General features: G+C 38.2%; 1 protein-coding gene across 1 annotated transcript; it reads left to right on the plus strand.

The window, feature by feature from the left end:
- Positions 1–2,418: 2,418 nt before the first annotated feature.
- Positions 2,419–23,554, plus strand: LOC142860334 (sulfotransferase 2A1-like). Its single transcript, XM_075991441.1, has 6 exons — positions 2,419–2,595; positions 3,819–4,027; positions 5,689–5,815; positions 15,427–15,521; positions 20,454–20,631; positions 23,366–23,554. Exons 1-6 carry the CDS (start codon positions 2,463–2,465, stop codon positions 23,476–23,478), a joined length of 855 nt encoding a protein of 284 aa, XP_075847556.1. The 5' UTR covers positions 2,419–2,462; the 3' UTR covers positions 23,479–23,554.
- The last annotated feature ends 3,522 nt before the right edge of the window (positions 23,555–27,076 follow it).

Below are 27,076 nucleotides of genomic sequence, written 5' to 3' on the forward strand. Positions count from 1 at the left end.
CTGGTGGGAATGCAAACTTGTGCAAGCACTTTGGAAAGCAGTGTGGTAGTTTCTCAGGAAATTCGGGATCAACTTACCCCTGGACCCAGCAATACCACTATTGGGAATATAATCAAGAGAGGCCTTATCATACAACAAAAGTATATGCTCAACAATGTTCATAGCAGCATTGTTTGTAATAGCCAGAACCTGGAAACAACCTAGATGCCCTTCAATGGAAGAATGGATGAAGAAAGTATGGAATATATACATATTAGAGTATTACTCAGCAGTAAAAAACAAGGACTTCTTGAATTTTGCATACAAATGGATGGAAAGAGAAAACACTATCCTGAGTGAGGTAAGCCAGACCCAAAATGAAGAACATGGAATGTATTCACTCATATTTTGTTTCTAGCCATAAATAAAGGACATTGAGCTTATAATTTATGTTCCTAGAGAAGCTAAATAAGAAGGTGAACCCAAAGAAAAACATATAGGCATCCTCCTGAATATTAACCTTCATCAGGCGACGAAAGGAGACAGAGACAGAGACCCACATTGGAGCACTGGACAGAAATCTCAAGGTCCAAATCAGGTGCAGAAGGAGACGAAGCACGAGCAAGGAACTCAGGACTGCGAGGGGTGCACCCACACACTGAGACAATGGGGATGTTCTACTGGGAACTCACCAAGGCCAGCTGGTCTGGGTCTGGTAAAGCCTGGGATAAAACCGGACTCTCTGAACATAGCGGACAATGAGGACAACTGAGAACTCAACAACAATGGCAATGGGTTACTGATCCTACTGCACGCACTGGCTTTGTGGGAGCCTAGGCAGTTTGGATGCTCAACTTGCTACACCTGGATGGAGGTGGGGGTTCCTTGGACTTCCCACAGGACAGAGAACCCTGATTGCTTTTCGGGCTGAGAAGGGGGGACTTAATTGGGGGAGGGGAGGGAAATTGGAGGCGGTGGCGGTGTAGACACATAAATATTTAATAAATAAATTAATTAAAAAAAATCAAGTTGGCTTTGGAGTTGGATGATGGCTCTATCCTTCTCTAAATCCAAACATGTTGTTAAAAGAAATACTAAGAGTTTCTCTCATGTCAGGTGTCATCTGTTATGGGATATAAAGAAGAAAGAATTTGAGAAAATTTTTACGTTTCTCCATACCTATTTTTGTCTCTGTCATATCTTTTGTTTAATATATGTCTATATAAATAATGTTTAAGTCTTCAACAATGTAAAACAAAAAAACAATGGAAAACAAAAAAAGACAGTGGAAGACTTGAGTGTCCCAAACTTGGCCAAAAGTTGAATACTGAATGGAAAAAACATGGTTACATCAATACCTACACACACACACACACACACACACACACACACACACACACACACACACACACGTCTGGAGCTCTTGATGCCAAGAAGGAGGTAGAAAGGAAAGTTGAGTAGGACTTGACACCAAAAGACTAGGGAAGCTTCAGCTAGAAAATTTGGGGGTTTCACTTGTATCTCTGATGTCTAGGTCCTTAATACTCTATTGAGACATTAATGTGGATCCATTTGTTTCCCCATTGAAGAAGAAAATTACTACAGCCTCAGATGCACATTTATTCACCATCCCCAACTGTCCCAAGCTGCCTCAAGCACAGTAGATATGTTCAGGGTGGGACATTATAAATGTTCAGATGACTTATGGAGGATATCTATTCCAGCAACAGGAGAAAGGGACTAGAGACAGACCAGGGTCTGGTACTCCATCACTCAAACTTTCATACAATTTTCACATGTTTCTCCAGACTAGAGTACATGCAAGAATTGAAATATTTTTGCAGCAGGAGCTTTTGTTCTTAGTTGTACACACTATGCTACTTTTACTATTTACTGGGACTTTTGAAAAAACTTTCCAAGTGCTCAACTCAGAATACATTCACATACAAACAAAACTAAATGGACTCCGTATGTTATAAATAAATATTAAAGAACACAAAAATATGGGATATAAAGGGATGGTTGTATGGGGAAAGGGCGAGGGTTGGAGTCATATATGCAGCTGAGGAAACAACCACTATTTAAAAAAGAAATTGCTTGTTGCAACATTTTATATGATCTCTGTAATTTTTTGCACATTTGAAACCACCCTGAAAGCTAAATTGAATTAGAAAGCATGATAAGTGAGTCCCATTTCCATGACCTAGCACTTATTATTGAGTTTCTGGTTTGGAGTCATGAACTCAGGCTCAGAAATGCTGGAGAATGATCTCTGTATGAGTTCACAATTGCTTAATACAACAACATTTGACTTACGGTTACAATATCTCTTTCATCCTCTCAGTAGTTAGTTTTGGAATGAACCATGGGCTGTTAATGATTTCTTTTCGCTGTACTATAAATATTAGCTCTCAACATTAGCTAGAAGATGTACAGGTGGCTAAAGGTGGAATCCTAACAGCACCCACAAAGAGCTCTTGGCCATGTCAGACTACTTTTGGTATGAAGGAATACCTTTTCCTGCATTCGGGTTTGAAAAAGAAATACTTGAAGACATCGGTGATAAGTTTGTGGTTAGAGATGAAGACACAATCATATTGACTTACCCCAAATCAGGTAAGGAATGTTAGTGAGAATGATCTTGAACTGTATGAGGAAGGTTGGGACATTGATCATCATTAATTTAGGCAATGAGTAGAGTGTCCTGTATATCAGTTGTTTAAAATGCTTTGTGGGTAAGGAGAGCTTTCTGTCAGCACATTTACACTCAGAGAAAGACTTTAGCCTTATCTTTGAATTCAAAGATCAGTTAAGGCAGGATTATTTGGGGGTGGAGTGGGAGTGTGTGTGAAGGAAATGGTAGGAGGGGAGGGAGTGGGAATTTTGGTTGGTATTTTTCTAAAACATCTAAAAATTATTTTTTTTAAAAAAAAGAAAGAAAGAGAGCAATGTCTATGGATCCTAAGGCAGACCCTGGCATTGTTGTGTCTCTGTGTAGAAGAGTGAGTGAAAGAGGGAGAATCATGAGAATAAGGAAAGGAAATAACATCAATAGAAAAAAAGGCATGGACATAAGAATATGTGATGGAGAGTAAAATGTCATGGAGAGAATTACCATGGTTCTTGTTCAGGTTGTAGAAAGAGTCTCAAACTCAAGGAACCAAAAAGAAGCATCAAGACTTTTGGGGAAGGGATGTTTACTGGGTGGAGGAAGCATTGACCATTAGGAAAGTAATAGGTTGCTGACAAGGAATGTGCAATAACTTGGAAAGTGAAGGACAGTAGAATTCAGGATAAAGATTCAGACAATCGCCCAGGGAAGAAAGGTAGATAAATATCCACTGATAAATGTGCATGCAAACATGGATAGAGTGTGTGTGTTAAATAGACAAGAGGGCATTTATTTACCTTAAGGACAAGCAGTACTCACAGACACACTGCAGAATGGATGCATCTCAAGGGCATTGTATTATAAGAAGGGAACTCGTCTAGATTTTTTCGTGCAAGCTAGAACAGATTTTATAACTTCATCCCTGTGAAATATCTGGGATAGTCAAATTCACTGCACCAGAATGTAGACTGATGACGGTCCAGGACTGCTGGGTATATTTAGGAGGCAGGTGAAGTATACTGAGAATAATCTCTGTTTTTCCAAGTGAAGCATTGGGGATGAGCTACATCAATATACTTTGTGCTAACACCATGTAGACATTGTGAACACCACAGGTCTGTGTACTTGGAAACAGCTGCACTGTAAAAAGTGTGACTGTAAATTCTACTTGAGGCTTTTTTAACAAATATGTTGAAATTACTGACCATCAATTTTTCTTCTTGTTCAGGAACTAACTGGCTGATTGAGATTGTCTGCTTAATTAAGTCCAAGGGGAATCAGAAGTGGATTCAATCTGTGCCTCTCTGGGAACGCTCACCCTGGGTAGAGTCTCAAATAGGATATTCAATTTTAATCAATCAGGAAGGACCACGCCTCATTACCTCTCATCTTCCCTTCCATCTTTTCCCCAAGTCTTTCTTCAGTTCCAAGGCTAAGGTCAGTATCCAGTGGTTGAGAAATGCTTGGTCAAATGCTCATTGAATTTATTCTACCATGACAGACCCTGGAGCTCTTGTTTAAATGGACTCTGATTTTTTTTTAGGTTGAGGTAGGAAAGCTGGGATTCTCATGCACTAGGTGATATTGATGTGTTCCCTTCTCAGACTAAATCAAAGTCCCATGATGTCAATCACCATACAGTGATCATGGCAGATATATGACAGAAAGTGGAACAACACATTAGAGCATCAAGGAACTATATATACAGGTCAAATACAGTTAAAATTATAGTGTACAGTAGATATTACTGTTTGTCTGTCACCAAAGTAATTAATTAATTAATTAATTAGCTAATCTTGATTCTATAAATACCCCATGCACAGTGGGTGAAACACCCAACACATACTACCTCATAGGTGAAACAACATGAACAGGCATCGAAACATGTAGATGTTCAACAGTTATGGCTCATCTCTATCCACTCCACTGTGTCTTGCTGGGTCTAGCTGTCCATTGAGATCCGTAACCACAGGAATCACCCATGTTCCGGATAGAAGAACTAGAGAAAGGTTCAGAAATATTCATAGCTTCTTGTTAGTAAGAATGTTTACTGGTAGTCTTTCCACCACAGAACTTAATATTATTTTATGCTTAAACTGCAAAGACACTCTTAGAGGAACTATCTCTCCTAAAAATACCACAATTGAGTTGTGACCATTCAAAAATATGTGTTTGTGTCTTATCTGAATTTGGCAAACTCTTGTCTGGAGAAATTGAGGCATAAAGAGATATATTCTAGAATAATTCCACAAATGCATTGGTTCAAAATATAAGTATCCTTTTATTAAATTTATTCACTTTTAACTTATTTATTTTATTTTTGAGATTACAATTTAATTGGATACAACACTCTCCCAACCCCTTCCTCCACACTCATTTATATAGCTCTCATTTTCCAGATTTATGGTAACTTTTTCATTGATTTTTATTATATATGTATATTTATACATATCTACATATGTATAAATACTTAAGTATTATCAATCAGCTCTGTCTGTACAATATTCCTTGTCTGTATGTTTTCTGGGATGAGCGTTCAGCATTATGTGACAAATAGTTATGCTTTTCCCAAAGGAAATTGTTTTCTCTGACTCTTCCTTACTTAGTTTCCTGTAGGTCTTTGTTTTCACCACTGGTTAATTGCACATTGGCTTTAAGCTCTGCACCATGACTGTTTTGAGGGTTATATTTGGTAGTTATAGTTACAGAAACCAAAAAGTTTGTCATATCGCAGATTGATTGAGCACAGTACTCAATATTCTGTGTAGATAAGTTACTCTTTCACAGCAGATGGATGATATTTCACACTGTGAGATATTGTTTTTGACAACTATAGAATCAGTGTTGGATTTTTATTATTGTTTTTGTTTTTTACAATAATAGTGACCTCAGTCATTTGGCTGTTATGTATTTGTAAATCAAATTAAAGTCTGAAAGAGGATCTTGACTGTATCGTACTTAAGTATGGTTTTTCCAAATAAAATTAATAAATGACTTTAGAAATGTCATGATATTTGATTGACATTTCATATAAATTGTAACAGGTAAAAGTGAAGAATGACTGTATTGTCCCTCATATACATGTTTTTCCATTTTAGATGATCTATGTCATCAGAAATCCCAGAGATGTTCTTGTGTCTGGTTATTTTTTCTTTCATAAGACAAACCTTGTTAAGAATCCAGGTTCCCTGATAGAGTATTTTGAATGGTTCCTCAAAGGAAATGGTGAGTGTCCTATTAAATATAGGAGTTGCTATTGGCTCAAAGGCATTTCTTTCATTTTATTACTTTAAAAATTACCAATCCAAATTTCCACTTCCTCTCCTCCTCCCACTTCCCTTCCAGTCTTCCACACATCCTTCTCTCACCTTCTCCAATATTAAGAGAGGACAAGGCACCCTGACCTGTGGAAGGTCCAAGTCCCTCCCCACTACATCCAGCTTGATCGCAGTATACATCCAAAGAGAAAAAAATCCCCAAAAGCCAGTACATGCAGTAGAGACAAATCCCAGTGCCATTGTCATTGTCCCCTCAGTCTGCCACAACTGTCAACCACATTCAGAGAGACTAGGTTGATCCCATGCTCATTCGTTAACCGGTCAGTTGAAGTTGGTGAGGCCTCATTAGCTCAGGCACATTGTCTTGGTGTGTGAACTCCTCGTGGTCTTGACTTCCTTGCTCATACTCTCCCTCATTCCACTCTTCAACTGGACCTTGGGTGCTCAGTCCAGTGCCCTGATGCGGGTCTCTCTCTGTTTTCATCTGTTGTTGGACAAAAGTTCTATGGTGATATTAAAGATAATCATCACTCTGACTACAGGGCAAGGACAGTAGAGACATCCTCTTTATTGCTTCAGTCTTAGTTGGGGTCATCCTTGTTGATTCCTGGGAAATTTTCTAGAGCCAGGTTTCTTGCTGACCCCAACATGGCTCCCTCAATCAAGATATCTCTTATCTTTCCTTCCTCCATCTCAACTATGCCATTCCCTCAAGCTCTCCCCAAAGCCCCCCTTCTCCGCTCCTCTTCCCCTTTTTTCCTTCCTTCTACTTCTTTCCCTCATGCTCCCAAATGTTGTCACGCAATATTGTCTGCTTCCAATTTCCAGGTGGATCTATATATGTTTGTCTTTGGATTCACCTTATTACTTAGCTTCTCTAGGATCATGAACAATAGGCTCAAAGTCCTTTTGTTTATGGCTAGTATCCGCTCATGAGTGAATATATACCATACTCATATTTTTGATCTGAGTTAGCTCACTCGGGATAGTGTTTTCTATTTCCATCCATTTGCACACAAAATTCAAGATGTCATTGTTTTTTTTTAACGCTGAGTAGTACATTAATGTATAGATTGCCACACTTTCTTTATCTGTTCTTTCATTGAGGAACATCTAGGTTGTTTCCAGGTTCTGGCTATTACATATAGTGTTGCTATGAACATAGTTCAACAAATGATTTTGTCGTAGAATTGAGCAACTTTTGGTTACATTCCCAAGAGTGGTATTGCTGGATCATGAGGTAGGTTGACTCCCAATTTTCTGAGAAAACAGCACACTGATTTCCAAAGTGGTTGTACAAGTTAACATTCCCACCATCAAAGAATGAGTGTCCCCGTTACTCCAAATCCTCTCCAGCATAAGCTATCATTATTGTTTTTTTTTATTTTGCCATTCTGACAGATGTAAGATGGTATCTCAGAGTTGTTTTGATTTGCATTTCCCTGATAGCTAAGGAAGTTGAACATGCCCTTAAGTATTTTTGGACCATTTGAAATTCTTCTATTGAGAATTCTGTTTAATTCAGTACCCCATTGTTAACTGGGTTATTTAAATTTTTAATATCTAATTTCTTGAGTTCTTTATATATTTTGGAGCTCAGTCCTTTGTCTGATAAGGGGTTGGTGAAGATCTTCTCCCATTTATTAGGTTGCCTTTTTGTCTTATTGACTGTGTCCTTTGCTGTACAGAAACTTCTCAGTTTCAGGACGGCCCATTTATTCATTGTTGTTCTTATTGTGCTACTGGGGTCATACTTAGTAAGTGCTCTCCTGTACCCATGCATTGAAAGCTACTTCCCAATTACTCGTCTATCAGATACAGGGTGGTCAGATTTTTATTGAGGTCTTTAACCTATTTGAACTTGAGTTTTGTGCATTGTGATAGATATGGATCTAATTTCAGTCTTCTACAGGTTGACACCCAGTTCTGCCTGAACCAACTCTTGAAGATGCATTCTTTCTTCCACTGTATACTTTTAACTCCTTTGTCAAAAATTGGGTGTTCATAGGTGTATGGATTAATATCCAGGTCTTGAATTTTATCCCTATGGTAAACGTCTCTGTTTTTATGCCAATACCAAGCTGTTTTGATTACTGTACCTCTGTAATAGTGTAATAGTGTAATAAAGTCAGGGATGGTAATGCCTCTGGAAGTTTCTTTATTGTATAGGATTGTTTTTGTTATCTTGGGCTTTTTGTTTTTCCATATGAAGTTGATTATTGTTCTCTCAAGGTCTGTGAAAAACTATGTTGGGATTTTGATGGGGATTGCATTGAATCTATAGATTGCCTTTGGTAGCATTGCCATTTTTACTATGTTTATCCTTCCTATCCAAGAGCATGGGAGATTTTTCCATTTTCTGGTATCTTCTTCACTGTCTTTCTTCAAAGACTTAAAGTTCTTGTGAAATAGGTTTTTCACTTCCTTGGTTAGTGTTAACCCAGGATACTTTATGGTATATGTGGCTATTGGGAAGGGTGAAGTTTCTCTGATTTCCCTCTCAGCATCGTCAGCCTTTGTGTATAGGAGGGCTACTGATATTTTTGAGTTGGTCTTGTATCCTGCCACATCACTGAAGGTATTTATCAGCTGTAGGAGTTCTCTGGCAGAATGTTTGGGGTCACTATCATATCATTTGCAAATAACAAATGTTTGACTTCCTCCTTTCCAATTTGAGTCCCCTTGGTCCCCTTATGTTGTCTAATTGCACTTGCAAGAACTACAAGAGATATGGAGAACATGGACAGCCCTTACTTGGTCCTGATTTGAATGGAATTGCTTTGAGGTTCTCTCCATTTAATTAGATGTTAGTAATCAGCTTGCTGTAATTACATTTATTATATTTAGATATGATCCTTGTATCTCTAATCTCTCCAATACCTTTATCATGAAGAGGTGTTAAATTTAGTCAAATGCTTTTTTGGCATCCAATAAAATGATGGTATGTGTTTTTTTCTTTTAGTTTATTTATATGATGGATTACATTGCTAGATTTTCATATGTTGTACCAGCACTATATCTCTGGAGTGAAGCTTACTTGATCATAATGGATTATTTTTTTTTTGTGTACTTGGATTCGGTTTGCCAATATTTTTACTAAGAACTTTTGCATGTTCATGAGTGAAATTGGTCTGTAATTCTCTATTGGTTGAATCTTTGTGCAGTTTTTGTATCAGGATAAATGCATTCTTCATAAAATGAGTTTGGGAATGACCCTTCTCTTTCTATTAAGTGGAACACATTGAGGAGTATAGGTATTAGCTCTTCTAATAGCCCAGGGCTCAAAGATATTTTAAAGACAAGATGAGATATAGTTTTGGATGGTCTTGAACTCTCTATATAGTCAGGGGTGACCTTGAAGCTCTGTTCCTCCTGCATCTACCTCTTGAGTTCTAGGACTACAAGCAACTACAACCATGTTCTGTTTATTGAATACTGTGACTCAAAACCACAGTGTCATGCATGTTATCAAACTTGGCTACATCCCCAGCCTTTAGTATATTATTTAATATTCAGATGGCTCCATCTTATTCCTCAAAACACAAACAATCTGTGGCTTCCAGACTCATAACCATGTTTATCCTGGTGATGTAGAATTTCTGTTCTCACTCACCACTGCATAACAGGGTTCAGGAAGAGCTTGTCCCATGAAAACCCATTCTGGCATCATTTGGAGAGTCTGGTCTTTCCAGCAGGTATTATCTTATGTGGTGAATGAATTAGAAATGAACCACATATATAATGGCATTTGAACACTTGTTTTCCAGTTGATGGCAGTTTCAAATTTATGAGACACAACCTTCTAGGAAGTAATACATCACTGAGTGTGGGATTTGAGAGGAAGTAAATTCTTTTTTAATTTGCTCATTTACTTTATATCATGACCTCAGTTTCCCCTCTCTCTTCTCATCCCATTCCCTCTTCCTATCTATCTACCAACTCTACCTCCCAATCCACTTCTCCTCTGTTCAGAAAGTGACAGGCCTCAGCATGGGTGTCAACATAGAATGACATGGCATGTTGAGGTAGGACTAAACTTCTCACCTTATATTAAGGCTGAGCAAGGCAACCCACTATGAGGAATAGGTTCCTAAATGTCAGCCAAAGCAATAATGACAGGCCCAACTTCTACAACTAGGAATCCAAGTAAATCAAGCTACACAGTGTCAAACATAAGAGGCCATAAGTCAGTTCCATGCAGTCTCTCTGTCAGTCCATAAGCCTATAGACCCATATAAGTCATTTCTGTGAATTTTCTTGTGATAACCTTGACCCACCTGACTCATCTAATCCATCTCATTCTCTTCAGGTGAATTCCTATAGTGAAGCCCAGTGCTTTGCTGTAGGTCTCTGCATCTGTTTCCATTCATCACTGGATGATGACTCTGATGACAAGGTGTGCTGTTATTGTCCTGATTACAAGAGATGGCCAGTTCAGGCTGTCTATCCACTGTAGCTAGTCCTTGATTTGAACATCCTTGTAGAAGCATGGGAGTTTCCCTAGCAGTAGGTTTCTATCTAACCCTAAAATACCCCCATCAAGATGTATCTCAAATACTCTCCCATTCCATACATTCTCCCATTAAAATCCATCATGTTCCCACCCCTGCCAGCACCCAGTTAACTCAGGAAATTTCTTCTATTTTCCCCATTTTAGGGACATATCCCCCTTTTCAATCCTTGCTACATTGCCTCTCTGGGCTGTTGATTGTTGCATGGTTATCCTTTACTTTACAGATAATATTCACTTATGAGTACATACATACCATATTTGCCTTTCTGAGTCTGGGCTTCCTCACTCAGGATGATTTTTTTAATTCCATCCATTTTCTTTCAAGTTGTCCGATGCCAGTTTTTTTTTTTTTTTTACCAGGTGAGTAGCATTCCATTGAGAAAATGGACCAAATGTTCTTTATCCATTCTTTGGTTGAGGGGCCCCTAGGTTGTTTCCAGTTTCTGGCCATTATGAAAAATGCTGTTATGAATACTGGGGAGAGGATTGAAAAGGTGGGGCATTTCTGGGTCAGGTAAATCCTTGCACAAGAGAATCTCACAGGAATCTATAAGGAAGCTCCAGCTTACACTCCTAGCATATCAGATATGTAGCCTGAACTGGCCATCTCCTATGACCACACTGGTTCCTAGCCCGACAGTAATCAGAGTGACATCATCAATAACAGATGGGAACAGATGCAGATCCATAGCCAACCATTAGGTGGAGTTCAGAGAATCCTGCAGAAAATGATGAGAAGGGATTGTAGGTGCCAGAACGGTCAAGGACACCAGAAGAAAACTCATAGAATCAACCTAGTCTCATAGAGCTCACAGACACTGAACTGAAAACCAGGGTGCCTAGAGGGGATTGACAAAGGCCCTCTTCATATATGTTACAGTTGCGTAGAGTGGCTCTCTTATGGAACTGCTAACTTCTTATAGAATGTCTCTGATTCTTTTACTGGTTCTTGGGGCCCTCCTCCTTGTACTGGGCCAACTTGTTCATCTTTAATACATGAGGAGATGCATAGTCTACTACAACTTGATATGCAGTGTTTTGGGGTTTTTTTTTTTGTTTGTTTAGGTTTTTTTTTTTTTTTGGTTTTTCGAGACAGGGTTTCTCTGTGGCTTTGGAGCCTGTCCTGGAACTAGCTCTGTAGACCAGGCTGGTCTCGAACTCACAGAGCTCTGCCTGCCTCTGCCTCCTGAGTGCTGGGATTAAAGGCATGTGCCTGGCGGATATGCAACCTTTTGTTAATATTCATGGGAGACCCTCCCTTTCCTAAACAGAAATGGATGAGGAATGTTTGGGGATGTTAATAGAGGAGATATGTGGGTGAGGGACTGGGAGGAAATGAGTTAGGAAAAACTAAGGCTGGAATGTAAAAGCAATGTAAATTTATTTTAAAAACAAAGGAAAAGCAAACAAAAAATCAAACTATTCCACCCATCCCTCTGGGCAAATCACCTGCTCCTCTCTCAAAGCCAGTCCTCCCTCATACCCATCACATCTGCTATGTCCAGGGTCATTATACATTAAGTACTTTGCTACTCCATCATTCTCACCTTTCCATATTTGCTCATCATAATAAATAGCATTGTGAGCTAAGATATGCCATGAAGTATACCCTTTTGCATAAACAGCTTTACCTATAAATATTCATTGCAATGAGCTGTGTTCGCATTCAGGGTCTCTGGCTTCTGCTACACCATCAATACTGGACCCTCATCTAGACGTGGATGAGGATATTATTGGATATCTTGGATATTCTATTATTGCTCAGACGCATGATTATCCAGTGGCTATTGTTCCACAGGGCTTGTCCTTTCCACCTTCTCCAGAGCTTACTGATAGTGTCTATGTTGAGGTAAACCACTCAGTGCCCTGGATCTTGACCTCAATGGTAGCTGAGTTGTTCAGACCTGGTCTTTGCTGTTCCTTTTCCTAATCCAAAAATGGCAGGCAAGGGGCAGGGTCAGGCCTGATTAATTTTAAGGTTCATTTTATTTTATGTGTAGATGTATTTTGCTTGCATATATTTGTCTTGCTGCATATGTGTCTGATACCCACAAAGACTGACAGAGTATACTGACAGCTATCATGTAGATACTGAAAACTGAATCCTGGTCCTGTAGAGGAACAATTAATGCTTTTAAATGCTGAGCCTTCTCCCCACGTATACCTGTTTATTTTTTAAACATTTTAAACATTGGAGCACAGGACTGAGCTCCCAAGGTCCAAATGAGAAGCAGAAGGAGGGAGAACATGAGCAAGGAAGTCAGGACCACCAGGGGAGTCTTCACCCACTGTGACAGTGGGGCTGATCTATTGGGAACTCACCAAGGCCAGCTGGACTGGGACTGAAAAAGCATTGGATAAAACTGGACTCTCTGAACATGGCAGACAAAAAAGGCTGATGAAAAACACAAGACAGTGGTACTGGGTTTTGATCCTACTGCATGAACTGGCTTTGTGGGAACCTAGCCTGTTTGGATGCTCACCTTCCTAGACCTGGATGGAGTGGGGAGGACACTGGACTTCCCACAGGTCAGGAAACCCTGACTGCTCTTTTGACTGGAGAGGGAGGGAGAAAAGAATGGGGAGAGGGCAGAAAATTGGGGGGGGGGAGTGGGGCAAGGGGGGAGAAGTTGGGGGAGGGAGTGGAAAATGGGAAGTGGGAGGAGGCAGAAATTTTTTCAATAAAAAAAAGAAATAAAATATTTCCATATGCTTTAGATTTTCAAGTTTGGTGGAATTTCTTAAGGTAAATTCTCATAATTTTCTGAATTTCACTGGTGATTGTCATAGTGCTCCATTTTCATGTCTTATTGTATTAGTTTTGGAAATTGTTCTTCCCTTTGGTTAGTTTACCTAAGGTTTGTCAACATTGTTTACATTTTGAAGGAATCACATCTGTTTCATTGACTCTCTGGTTTGTTTTGCTGTTGGGATGCTTTCAAATTTTTTTTTCATTAATGTCTGTGCTCACTTTACAGCTGCTGATTTTGGCATTTGACTTTTTCTTTTTCCAGAGAGCCCTAAGGTGAACCATTAACCCATTTATTAGATATCTAACTGATTTCTTAATGTAGGTACATTGACCTTTAAACATCTCTCTTAGGTTTGTTTACATTGCATCACACAGATTTTAAACTCTGTTGAAATCTCAGTTCTAACAGACCTTCTATTACGTTAGATTTGGTGTTTTTCTCTTGACAATTTCAATGTGCTTTCTTTGTTTACTTATACAATTCTGAGGGAAGATTCTTTTTTGGTCTTTGTGGTGCCCCAATTTCCAACTGTATCTGAGTTGGCTTCTGTTCCAACAGAAAGCAACTTATAGAGATGTTGTGGAATATTATTTTAAGATGTGTTACAGTCATTTATGTTGTAAAACATTTATTTTAATGTTTCAAAGATGTGTTGCATTCATTTATGTTTAATTTGTTTAACTCTGTGAAGCTGTGAAACTTTGCCTGTCTAAAACACATGATGATCTAATAGAGAGCTAAGCAGGCAATATTGAGGCAGGAAAAAAGGATAGCCAGGGCTGGTAGGCAGAGAGAACCTAGTTGAACACAGCCACTAGGTCTCATAACTTGATATATATAAACTAAAGTGTTAGAAAATAATATATCCAGGCTGAGTAACATGGTAAAAGCCTTCACTCATGACATTTATAGGATGGGTACAGTGGATCAATAGTTCAAGTAATCCTTTTCTACAAAACAGACAGAGACAGCCTTCTTGACATTTACTTTGTAATCCCAGCCTCCAAATAAACAAATTATCTTCAAAAATGACCTCTAAAGCAAACCAAATGTTAATTATCAGCAACGTATATGTTATTGGCTTATTTTTGATGCTCTCACTAACATGCTTTTGGTTTTTTGCTTATTTACAGACATGATCATGTGTATCTCAAGTTGGCCACTAATTCACAATGTAATGGAAAATGACATTGAAGCTCTAGTCTTCCCTTGGCTCTAACTCCTGAGATTTAGTATTTCAAATGTATGCCACCACTTCTGGCTTGGCTTTTAACCTTTTTTGATGGGCATAGGTGTGTGTATCCATGATTGTATGGAAACAAATGTGTGACTTTATCTGTTCTTGATCCAAAGCTTGAATGTGGAAGACAAGCAACAACATTAGGTGTTGAACCTTAATTTCTATTATGTTCAATAGTTCCTAAGTATTCAAACTGAGGTGCTCACACTTACAAGGCAAATGCATTCCACTGAGCCATCACCTGAGACCAGCTTTCAATCTCTTTAAGTGACTTAATTCTGCCAATTCTTGTGGAATTCACTTTCTCTTTACAACTTCTCGGTAGGTCATTTACCCTCAGCTTTCAATTAAATCTTAGAATCCTTGAATTCATATATTCTACTGCTCTTACCCTGACTTAACTCTTACCTTCTTTCCTGATTTGATTCAGTTATTTCTTCAGATAATGGGTAACAGTGCAAGTGTGAAATGGAGGCTGAGACAAGAAGAGAGTGCACTAGACCAGGATCTATTGTGAACACATCACAATAGCCTTAAGAACGTAAATGAAGTTTGGATGTAAAGGTGGATGTCTATGCTTGGAAGGTCTCTACTTGTCTGTGTTTTGGAGGCTTGGGTGTTGAAGAGTGATGTTGAGTAGTGGGGGTAACGTAGAGGGGGAAGCCAATAGAAGGTGGTCTCCCTCATAATTATCAAGATAGTTCTTCAGACATGATGGAATTAAAATAGTCCAAGCCTAACCATGTCCAGAAACCTCTGGCTTACTGTATTGGTGTGATTGCTTTCCCCAACACATGCCTCAGTCATTGATACCCAACAGGAGGATGTCTCCTCATGGCATCAGTGGTAAAGCAGTGGGGTGATGAGCTGACTAGTGTTTTTTATTTAATCAGCTCATTGTAGTGTATGTATCATTTGTTACATTGAATATTGTAAATGTCAGTTTGATTTTTCTTAATAAAGGTATCTACCATTTGCACAAAAGTGAAGAATATCAGGCAGTGCTCACTTTTATTCTTTGTAATCAACACTTTCTTCCTCCCTTCACACAGTTGTATATGGATCATGGTTTGAGCACACCCGTGCCTGGCTGTCCATGAGAGAAAGGGACAACTTCCTGCTTTTGAGCTATGAAGACCTGAAACAGGTAACCAACATTCTTATTTCAACCACAAACCCTCTCACAAACCCACCCATGGAGCACCTCACATTCCTCAGTGTTGCCATGTCAGTGTTAGGCTCATGAACACTCAATAAAAGTTAGATTATTGCTTATGTTCTTTATTGACCTGCATCTGACATTTCCTCTCCAGCCTCCTAGTCCATTTTCCATGTCTTCTTTATCCTACTTTACCTTGAGAAAGGGAGGGGTAGCTCACACTTGCACTACAGGTTTTTAATTCTGTCTAGGCAGCACATTTGATACATCTGATAATGCAGTGGTCAATGGTTAGTGGGGACAGTAATGTTATTCTACTGTTGTGCCAAAATGTATGTCATCTACCCTTGACTGCAAAGAAGAAAACCATCAGTGAGTTCTGGGATAATACAAGTGCTGGAGTATAGGGGAAACTCCACCCAATGGGAGGTGTGTTCGCCTTGGGCTAATGTTCACTTAGTTAAAAATACTCCCTCTTGATGATGGAAGTTACAAAATAATCCCACACTAGTTCAGGATTATGTATTATAAATGTTTATTTATTTAGGGGTAGGATCACAGATCACAGTCCTCTGCACTAATGGGAAACAGGAACTGAAGATAGGAGACAAAAATGAGAGTCCAAAGAGAGAGATGCAGAGCACTCCTTACATTTGCATTTATACTATGAGACCATGCCCTAGTGAGCTGGTATATTAAAGGTTATTTGATGAAGGAGCTCCCAAAGAACCTCCCCCTTTTGTTTAAATAAAAGAGTTCCAAACCTAATACAAAACTAAGTACAATAGGAACAGATATTAAGTATAAAGTTAGAATTACAACCTGCATAGACAATATTAAGCAAGGAACACATCCTAATGTTTTAATAAACGTTCTATCCTAAGGAGTCTAAGATTGTAGTAAAAATGGCTTGACTAGATCATAAGAGGATGGTAATGATGACTACCTAGTCTTCAGCCCCATTGAAGACCGGAGAAGGGAGATAATATTAACTTGAGTAGGCAGGAAGCACAATCAAGCAGCTTCCAAAATGTACAGTAGATGACAGAGACAACTGGCTGCCTAGGCAATCACTCAAAGTCTCATTTGCAATGTTGAATCTGCCAACTTTGGCTAACACCTCGAGTAACTGACAGACCATTTTCAGAGGCAGGAAATTTTTCAGAACCATCTTACAATGTCTTGTAAGATGTTCGGCAGCATTTTTTCTTGTATCATGCTGGGTCAAGTCTGGTGATTGTGCACTTTGTCATTGGTCAAGGCATAGGCAAAAAGCCAGTTTTGCCAAGAAAAAAACAAACTCCAAGTGGAGTGTCTTTGGTGCTCAACACTCTCTCAGGAATAGATCAATGATTGCCAAGAGCAATCGTGTCTCACATTAACAAAATCCCAAGTTATTTAAATGCCATGTTCTACAGATCTTTGAAGGAGTTAAACTTTACCTAGCTATGTGGATAGATACAATCTATCTCTATGTATCTAAAGAACCTGATTAGTTTAACTGTATGTAGACAAACATGGATGACTATTGACATATAATACTTAACACCTGTATAACTTAAAGACTAAGACTTCATATTAGAATATTAAACAATCTTTAAACAACTGTACAACAAATGAGTACATTAACCTCAAAATGTAAACAATGTATAAGTATCTTGATCACAGGTAGAAATATATTATGTAATATGATAAATATATCCTAAAATTGTATCAATATACAAAATGTCTTAAACACAGGTAGAAGCATGCGTGTATACAATCTAACAAAATAACTTTGCATAGGTATACAAACATACAGATAAATATACAGTTAAGCGGAAATCAGAGCATATTCAATATAACAAATAGAATTTGAACTTACATCAATATACAAAAATTTATACCAATGTAAATTGTCGGTAAATAATAGCTCTCAAGTATTCACTCTATTGCTCACTATTATTATTATTATTAGTGTGAGTAAATTCACACTAATCTACCTATCATCCCATTCAGTTTTCCTTCTTTATTTTTTTCTGGATTTTTTTTTTAAATCTCTGAGGCTACATAATTTCCACCCCAACTCCCAACCCTATATGAATTATAATCTTTCCCAAAATGGTGTCCCTAACCCTAAGGACAAAGTTTCTTGGGGAAAGGAGATGTCATCTTCTAGAGTTGCTTTCAGCTTTCATGGGGGCAATGTTCTTTCTATGGGATCCTGTAAATGTAAAATGACAGTTAAGTTTAAAATTACTGTTTTATATACTTGTGTAAGGTCTTTGAGTAGTCGATAGGTTTTTTTTTTTTTAAAGTTCTTATTTGAAGTTCTGACCAAAGCATTGTAAGAAGGCTCATCATTTCTGGAGCTGGTTCCCAAAAACTGGTCTCATAGTAGCACTATCAGCATCATGATGTCTTAATTAACCAGGTGGAGTGATTGTTGTCGGCACCATCTTCTACCTGGAAGTTTCAAAGGTTACTGCAAGAAAATCTAGTGTTCATTGTTGAAAACTTAAACATTATTCATAATAGACATGTATTCAATGAAAGATATGATATACACAAAATGGGCATGAAGAAAAGTAAAATATTTCCTTCAAATCTATCTTCTTTCTGTCCCATACCAGATGGCTCCTGACATGAGACAAAAATTCTGAATTTTTTTGTTTTAGCAACATGCTTGGATTTAGAGAAGGATAGTCATTGTCCAACTCCAAAGCCAGCTGTTATTTTTAATTAGAGGTGTACACATGTCTGGATAATTAAATTTTACCATGCAAATGATGTCAGATTTCTCTTAGCTTGGTGAATCTTTCAGCATAGATATCTTTTCATCTTTAGGCATCTAAATGTCCAAGTTCTCTTGATTCTTTGAAGATGAGTATTTTCCTTAAAGACAAGAACAGAACTGTGCCCCAACCCTTATGAGGTTTTCTTATGATTGTCACCTCTGTGAATGAGCTGTCATTTCTCTTTCTCAAGAGGTTTCTCTTTTTCAAATCAAATCTTTATCAATTTTGATGATATCCATAGCTTTTCCTCTCCTGCAGAAACAGGTGCGAAAGCACTTCCCCAACGTAGCTCCTCTCCTGGTTTCCATTTGAGGTCAGCATATGCTTAAAATATACCAGCTGATTTAATTCAGAATTTTTGTATCAACAAACTAAGATCTATACCAATGCAAATCTCTATAGCATATTCACTTTTAAATGTAAAGACACATTTATAGGCAATGTTGGGAATATGGGCATAGTTCTGCCTAAACTTCTTCCTGCTGTTTTTTGGGTGAAGTAATTTTTGAGGGGTGTTTAGGGAAACCTTTGACGGGGTCTTGGTTCATTAGACAACATTAGCCTGGAATGAATTCAAAAGTTCTCATCCTCTGTGGAAACAAAAGAAAAATCTCTTTTCCAAAGCAACATATCCTTAGACCCAAATTGTGAAGTCAAGATACCTTAATAATATATGCTAATTTAGCTTATCAGCCTGTACAATGAAATGTCTGTGTATTTGCATTCCCACCAGCAATGGATGAGGGTACCCCTTCCTCCACAGCCTCTCCAGCAAAGGCTATCCTTGGTGTTTTTGACTTTAGCCATTCTGACAGATGAATTGATTCCATTGGTCAACATCTCTATTTTTATGCCAATACCAAGCTGTTTTCAATTCTGTAGCTCTGTAATAGAGTTTGAAGTCAGTGATCGGAAGACCTCCAGAAGCTCCTGTATTGTATAGGATTGTTTTGGCTATCCTGGGTTCTTTGTGTTTCCATATAAAGTTGATTATTGTTCTCTCAAGATCTGTGAAGAATTTTGTTTGGATGTTGATGGGGATTGTGTTGAATTTATAGATTGCCTTTGGTAGAATTGCCATTTTTACTATGTTGATCCTACCCATCCAAGAGCATGGGAGATCTTTCCATTTTATGGTGTCCTCTTCAATTTCTTACTTCAAAGCCTTAAAGTTCTTCTCAAATAGATCTTTCACATCCTTTGTTAGAGTTACCCCCAGGATACTTTATGCGATTTGTGGCTCTCGTGAAAGGTGAATTTGTGATTCCAGCTTAAGGGTATCTGAAGCAAGAAGATTATGTATGTGATGGATATATGAGTTATAGCATGATAACCTAACTCAATACAGAATAAAAGCTCCCTGAAATAAACCCAAGTAATGAATATTGACATCATTCTTATGAAAGTGCTACAAAACTATATTATTTTAGTTACCCATAGGAAACAGTATTACATGGTGTAAACATTAACTTTTCTCAAAATCTTTGTGCACACTGCCTACATTCCCATGTATCACTATCTGAAAGTATCTCTTGAAGTCTCTTTAAATGCTCAGGCAAATGGGGTATGGTGATCAACACCTTAAATGCCAGCACTTAGAAAGCAAATTCAGGTGGTGGATCCCTTACCTATTTGAGCTTGAGGTCAGTCCAGTCTCCATATCAAGTTCCATCCCACCAAACAAAGCTGCATAGTGAGAACCTATCTAAAGGAAAAAATATCCCAGTGCATTTAGTGGGCGTGTTGGCATGCATCTGTGAACACAACTTTACAGAAATAACAAACTGGAGAATCACATGTTCCAGGTCTTCATCTACTACAAAGTAAGTTTAAGAACAGCCTTGTTATGTGAGATGCTGTCTCTAGTATCCTCTCCTCCCTAAAAGAAATCAGTCTCTGTCTTTTAGGTCCAGACATCAGACACATTGCCAGCCCCACTCATTATAAAATGCTGTGTGTGTGACTTCTGCCATCTGTAAATGCCCTGTTTCTTTCCTCAAATCTTTCAATGCTCTTTTCATTTCATGGTGTCATTTCTTTCTCCATGCCCCCTTTCCAGTGTCCATCCACAGTTAACTTCTCTGCATCTGTTCTCTCAGATCTCTCTGCTCATTAGCATCTTTTTTTGTTTCTTCTATTTTAGGACACAAGAGGAACTATAGAGAAGATCTGTGACTTCCTAGGAAAGAAATTAGAGAAAGATGAGCTGGATCTGGTCCTCAAGTACAGTTCCTTCCAAGTCATGAAAGAAAATAAAATGTCGAATTTTAGTATACTCCCAGAAGTTATGATTCCTAATAGTTTGAAACTCATGAGGAAAGGTGAAGAAAAATACATCTAACTTCAATATATGTCAGAATATGTGGAGAGCTTGTTGTTTCAATGAGACTATAAGAAAGTTGGGAATGTTTCAAAAGTCATTGCTCATTACAACATAGTTTCATAAAGACCTTGCAATGGAATCTTTCCATGTTGATGATGTGGCTTTCAGGAACTCTGAAAAAGAATTGACTTGTTGTGGGAGAGTATCTTGGCATTGCATATGTCCAGTACCCTCAATATAAAATGAAGTGCAGACATGTTGCAATGAGGCTCTGTAAGGCTCCCTGTATCTTAGAACTCAACTCTAAAAAAAATTTCAATGCATGGGACAAACATATACCTGGGATGATAAACACTGAAATCACTTCCTTCAAAATGATTTGAAAAGCGGTTGAATATGTCAAGATTGCTGACTCATAGCAGGCTGACTCCAGACCCCATAAAGACAATGCAAATTATTCACCACTGCTACAATATAATGGTTTTATTCAACTTAAATTTGAATTGTTTCAGACTCAGGGCTACTCAGTTGGTTCTGAATTATCTCTCTTGGAATAGTAATATCCATCTTCTCTATGTCTGTGTTACCTCTCTATGCTGGAAAGAGATTGTGGGCATGGTTTCATTGCTTTAAAATTAAGGAGTAACTTTGCCAGAGTGAATAACACCTGGAAACTCACCTACACCTTTCTAGCAAATAATTGGTGAGATGGGAGTCAGTGTTGAAGAAGAAATGGGTCAGATGTCAGGTCTCTGGAGATGAGTAAAGAACTAGGGTATAGATGCAGGAAGCAGAGAACAATGGATTTCATTTTCTTCTACCAATAATTTAGATACTTCAGCCTTTACCTTCAGGCTTCCTCCATCATAGAGTGGTGGAGCATGAGACCAAAATAGGGTTTTAACTCTTCCAAAATATAGTATGGCTCCTGTATCATATGTCTCAGTAGGATATATTTATATTCATTTACATACACATATATGAGTGTGATTGTATGTATGTATATGTGAGTTTGTGTACGAATGTCTAAGACATTAATCTTAGACAGAGACAGAAAAAGACCTACAAGAACAAAGGAAAAGTACTTTTAGAACAAAAGCTTGTTCTAAAAGTGATGATAACAAACAAGCTAAGAGTAGAAAAGGATACTTATAAGTTTCTACCGTAACAGATGGCAGTATTATATCCATATACTATAGTGGTATATTATTTGAATATGGTATATCAATAATTACCATTTAATTATGAATTCTTCATATATTCTTTAATAAATACTACTAGAGGCTTAAAAACTTACATGATTCTTCCAGAAAATAATGTGATGTTCTGGAGATATGACTCAGAAGTTAAGAACAATGACTGTTCTTCTAGAGGTCCTGAGTTCAATTCCTAGCAACCACATGGTGGCTTGCAACCATGAGTAGTAAGATCTGGTGACCTCTTCTGGCTTGCACAGATACATGCAGGCAGAATGATATATACATAACTAAGAAACAAACCTTTAATAAAGAATGCAATATGATAAGGAAAAGGCTGACCTTTATTGCAAATCTTTTTCACTTCACAAGAATTCATCTATATTATGTTGGGTAAAATCTCAAGGACTCATTTTTCTGCATCAGAAAAATGGAACAAAGCCAATAGCTTCTTCACTCATTCAGGAATGCTTTCAACAAACCCATGTTGATAATGCTCCCTTTGCCTGATGTGCTTGATTAAAGGAAAGATTTTACAATTTACAAATCATTTTACAGTTCAAATATATTAGATTTTGTGCATACATACAAAATAGAAATGAGTAGAGCAGGTCAAAGTATCACAACTATAAAATAAAATACAACAAGGATAGGGGATTCAGAGTTCTGCTTGGAAGAAAGGAAGAAATGATTACAGTGTCATTACTAAAAAAACAAAAGAACAAGACATTATTGTATGGAATATATGAGCACACCAGTGTGAAGGTACAGACTATACAGTGTGAACAGTTGGACAATTTAACATTACAACTAGAGACATCTTATAATGCAGTTATCAAAACCAAAGATTATAAAAAGGACAGAGGATGAAATAATGTAGATGTGCATACATTACCAAACACCATACTGATTGAAACAGGAGTCCTGGGACATTCACTGCTGACTGTTTCTGTGTCTCTTACATTGTTACTGTTATGTAGTTCACAGCTGTGTGTATCTCCAGCTCCAAGAGATACACTGCCTCTAACTTCTGAAGGTACCTGCTTTCATGTGCACCTATACACATAATTAAAATTAACTTTAAAAGATGTTTTAAAAGTTGTTTGCATGCTTTTCAGAACTTCTCTAAGTAAACACTAAAATGTAGAAAGAACAATTGAAGTTAGCTTTGATAATTAAGATAAAAAACTCTATTGGGATGAACAATGTGGTGCAATCAGGTATAGTGGGGAGCAGAAATAATCTGGCCATCTAGAGTTTGAGCTAGTGTTGATGCTGTTAGATTTTGTAGTTGACAGGATGGGACAGAATAAGGTGGGTCAATATTTCCACAGAGGTAGAAGTCTGTTTGCATATTATTGCAAGGCATAAGAAGAATTATATAGGGAGTCACAGGTAGTTTCACTTTATATACTGTTTGTTCTTTGTCAAGTATGTGAAGAGTGGATTGAGGGATATGTTAAGCATTTTAAGTTAAGGAGTGATAGTGTTAAGATCATCATTAACCCATCTTTGTGTCTGCTTCACATTTTCCAGGCACGACTGGAGACTGGAAGAATCACTTTACTGTAGCCCAAGCTGAAGCCTTTGATAAAGTGTTCCAGGAGAAAATGATTGGTTTCCCACCAGAACTGTTCCCATGGCAATAAATTCTTAAAACTTTTAAATCATGTATTTGTACTGTAAATGACTAGGTGTGGTCAAAAAATAAATCCTATAATTGAATTGTGTAGTTCTTTAATAATTAGTAGTAGCAGTAGTGATAATAGTAAGAGTAAAGTAGTGCTAGCTTTATTGTGTGTGTGTGCTTACATGTAACATGATCGAGGCCTACTTGTTGGGGTTTTTGTCCCGCCTGGTAGCCCACAGACAGGAAACCCCAAAGAAAATTACACAGAGATCTCTATATGTTATAAAGCTGATTGGCCAATTAGGTCATGCTACTTAATTGCTCTTGTAGCTTATGTTACCCCATTATTTCAGATCTATGTTATCCATGTGGGTCAACTCTTTTCAGTGGGGCAGATCACATCCTGTTGCTTCGGTGGTCTGGGCAGGAGTGGGATGGATCAATTTCCTCCTTCTCAGAATTCTCCTACTCTGATTGCATCACCTCTACTTCCTGTCTTGTTTTCCCACCTATACTTCCTGCCTGGCCAATCAGCATTTATTTATAACATGATTGACAGAATACAGACAATTCTCCTGCACCATTTACACATTTCTGTATGTAGTGCCTTCCGAGGCAAAAAGAGTGCATGGATTCTCATGGAATTGCAGTTACATGATGCTGTTAGCCACCAGCTTTGTGACCTAGCTACTGAAATCAGATCCTATACAAGGGTAATACAATGCTCTTGACCTCTGAATCATCTATGCAGCCAAGAATCTTGGTGTCTTGAGTCATCAAATAGCTGTTTTTCTTCATTTATTACTGGTCTGTTATACATTGTCAGCTAACTCCAATGTGCTTCATGTAATTAGCTTCAAAACAATCCTTGTAATATTTTAAAAATAGAAAACCTACAATAAACTGTACATTTTACTTTGTGACATGTAGACAAAAGGAATAAATAAATTGTATCTATAGAGATTTTCAAACCACATTCAAATAGTGTATGGTATAAGACTTTTATAAACTTACATTTACTTGGAATATCATATTTGAATTTCACTTTTTCTTCTTTTTGATGAAAATGTTTAGTGGGCATATAAAATTATTGACTTTATTATGAAACTCTGATATATACATGTACAACATTGTAATTTATCCAGTATTGCTCCTCCACTGTCAAGTCCCATACTTTTGTTCCTATTATTACATTCTCTTCTCACACAGTACCCTTCTACTTGCATGTCATAAAGACACCTATATTTAAATCAGAATGTGAAAATGGGAGAAAGAATACATTTTTTTTATATTTTTATGGTTAAGGGGAAGATTTTCCTGATAGGTAAAATGGAGAATACAGAAAGAGGAATCTGGGAATGTCTAGAACAGAGAGAGAGATTGGAGTAGACTAAACATGACCAGCAGAATTTTCCAGACCATGATTTGGGGAGCAAGAAAGCAGGATCAACAGAGAGAAAGCCGAGAGAGAAAGAATCACCAAGAAGACAGAGAGAGTCAAGAGAATAACAGAGTTATATAGGCATCAGAATCTGGGGAAAGAAATGTATAACCTGGAGAAATTTGGGGTAGAGGATAGAGTAAGAAGACCTGAAATGAGCCAGGACACTGAGTATCTCTGTCGACTCTCCAACAGGCACTTGGCCAGAGAGCTTGGAGGTCAGCATGCACTGTGGTATGCTAATAGGTACTACAATTCCTTATTTGTCCTGTATGTATTTTGGCCTCATGTACCAGTTTATTGTTGATGATAAGGGCCAATGTAATCTATTCTGTAACTTGCAGAAATTAGGATGTTGTCTATACCAGGAAACTTTGGAATTTGTTTGACCTGTGACAGGTGAATCCGAGTCATGACTCCTTGAAGCTTCTATGAATCTTTTTAAGTTTCCAAAAAGAGGTAAAGGTTTTAGATATGTTAGCAATAATACGGTTTATAGTTTGTACTGAAAACCTGGGTCCTGAGTTCACCTGGAGAGACGAGTGACTGGGCTCTTGGCTGGAGGGTCCAGCTCATTAATCCCTAGCCCCCAAAGCAGATCCGAAACCCAATTCCAAACTCTGAAGACCAAGAGACCTGCTAGCAGCCTCCCCCAAACACCTCCCCCATTGTTATCTGCAACCACCAGAGCCTTGACCTTGACTATACCTGGAAAATTGAGTGTCTGGGTTCCTGGATAAAGAGCCCTCCTCTCTATGCCCTAGCACCTTCTGCACCCCACTCCCTCCCACCAAAACCCCAGAGACCATCAGCCTCCCCATGACCTGAACCATTGCCACCACATCTGTGATTTACAGAGATTTGATGCCCCTACTTTCTACGGTCTAGACCCTAAAGCCACATGCCATCCCCCACCCCTACCCACAGACACCCCAGAAACATGGGTTCTGCCTCCCGATGCCCCAAACATCCCCCACTACAATTGTGAACACAAGAGAATTGACCCTGACTGCACCTGGAGAGGTGAGTGTCTGGGTTCCCAGTTGGAGGGCCATCTTCTCTAGGCTCTAGCCATTGGAGGCACATTCCAAGCCCTACTCTCACTCACCAAAGTCCCAGAGACCTGAGAACAATCAAAACACACTTTCAACAATCCCTCACCACATCTGTGATCACTTGACTCTAGGCTGGCTCCTACACTTGGAGGAGCAACCCTGGGGCCTTGGCCCTGCATACACATGGGTGAGTGACCACCGGAGCCTTGGCAGAGGGTACACGTTGGGAAGAGCAAAAGCTGCACTGGTGACCACCAGCAAGGCCGTAAATTAACCTGGAGGAACAGCAGTCCCCTAATCCACAGACCTCAGCTGTAGCCGTTGGAAGAAGAAATGGGTAGACAACAGTGTAAAAATACATTCAGCAATATAAAGAGTTATATGGCACAGAAACAAACTAGTGGCTCTACACCAGCAAGAGCCGAGCATCCCAATGCAGAGAAAGCCAAACAAAATGAGCTAAAATAAATCTTCACGAAAATGATTGATACCCTTAAAGAGAAATGAAAAGTTCCCTTTAAAAAAGTAGAAATAAGAGGAAAAGACAAACAAAAAAATTCAAAGAAAACAATAGATCTTTAAAAGAAAGTCAAGAAAGATCTATCAAAAAGCTGAAGGAAATAGATCAAGATTCGATAACTGAAATATAGACAACAACATAAAAACACAAACCAAGTTAATTCTCAAATGTAAAAAAAGATAGCATCTTCAACAAATGGTTCTGGCATAACTGGATGTCTGCACGTAGAAGAATGAGAATAGACCCATATATTTTCCCATGCACAAGATTCAAGTCCAAATGGATTAAAGACCACAATATAAATCCAACCACATTGAAGCTAATAGAAGAGAAAGTGGAAAGTAGCCTTTAATGCATAGGCAATACATGGGCACTGTCTAAATATAACCCTAGTAGCACAGGCACTGAGAGCAACAATAAATAAATAGGACCTCCTGAAACTAAGAAGCTTCTGGGAATATTGCGTATGTGACCATTAATGAAAGGCCTTGTTGGACAAAAAGCAGTTGACCATGGGGCGTCCAGCTCAATGTACATATAACACATATATAAAAAAATTAAGTTTGAAAACCAGGGGATCATTTCACCATCTCAACAATAG

The sequence above is a fragment of the Microtus pennsylvanicus genome, chromosome 1 (genome assembly GCF_037038515.1).
Source record: "Microtus pennsylvanicus isolate mMicPen1 chromosome 1, mMicPen1.hap1, whole genome shotgun sequence".
NCBI lineage: Eukaryota > Metazoa > Chordata > Mammalia > Rodentia > Cricetidae > Microtus > Microtus pennsylvanicus.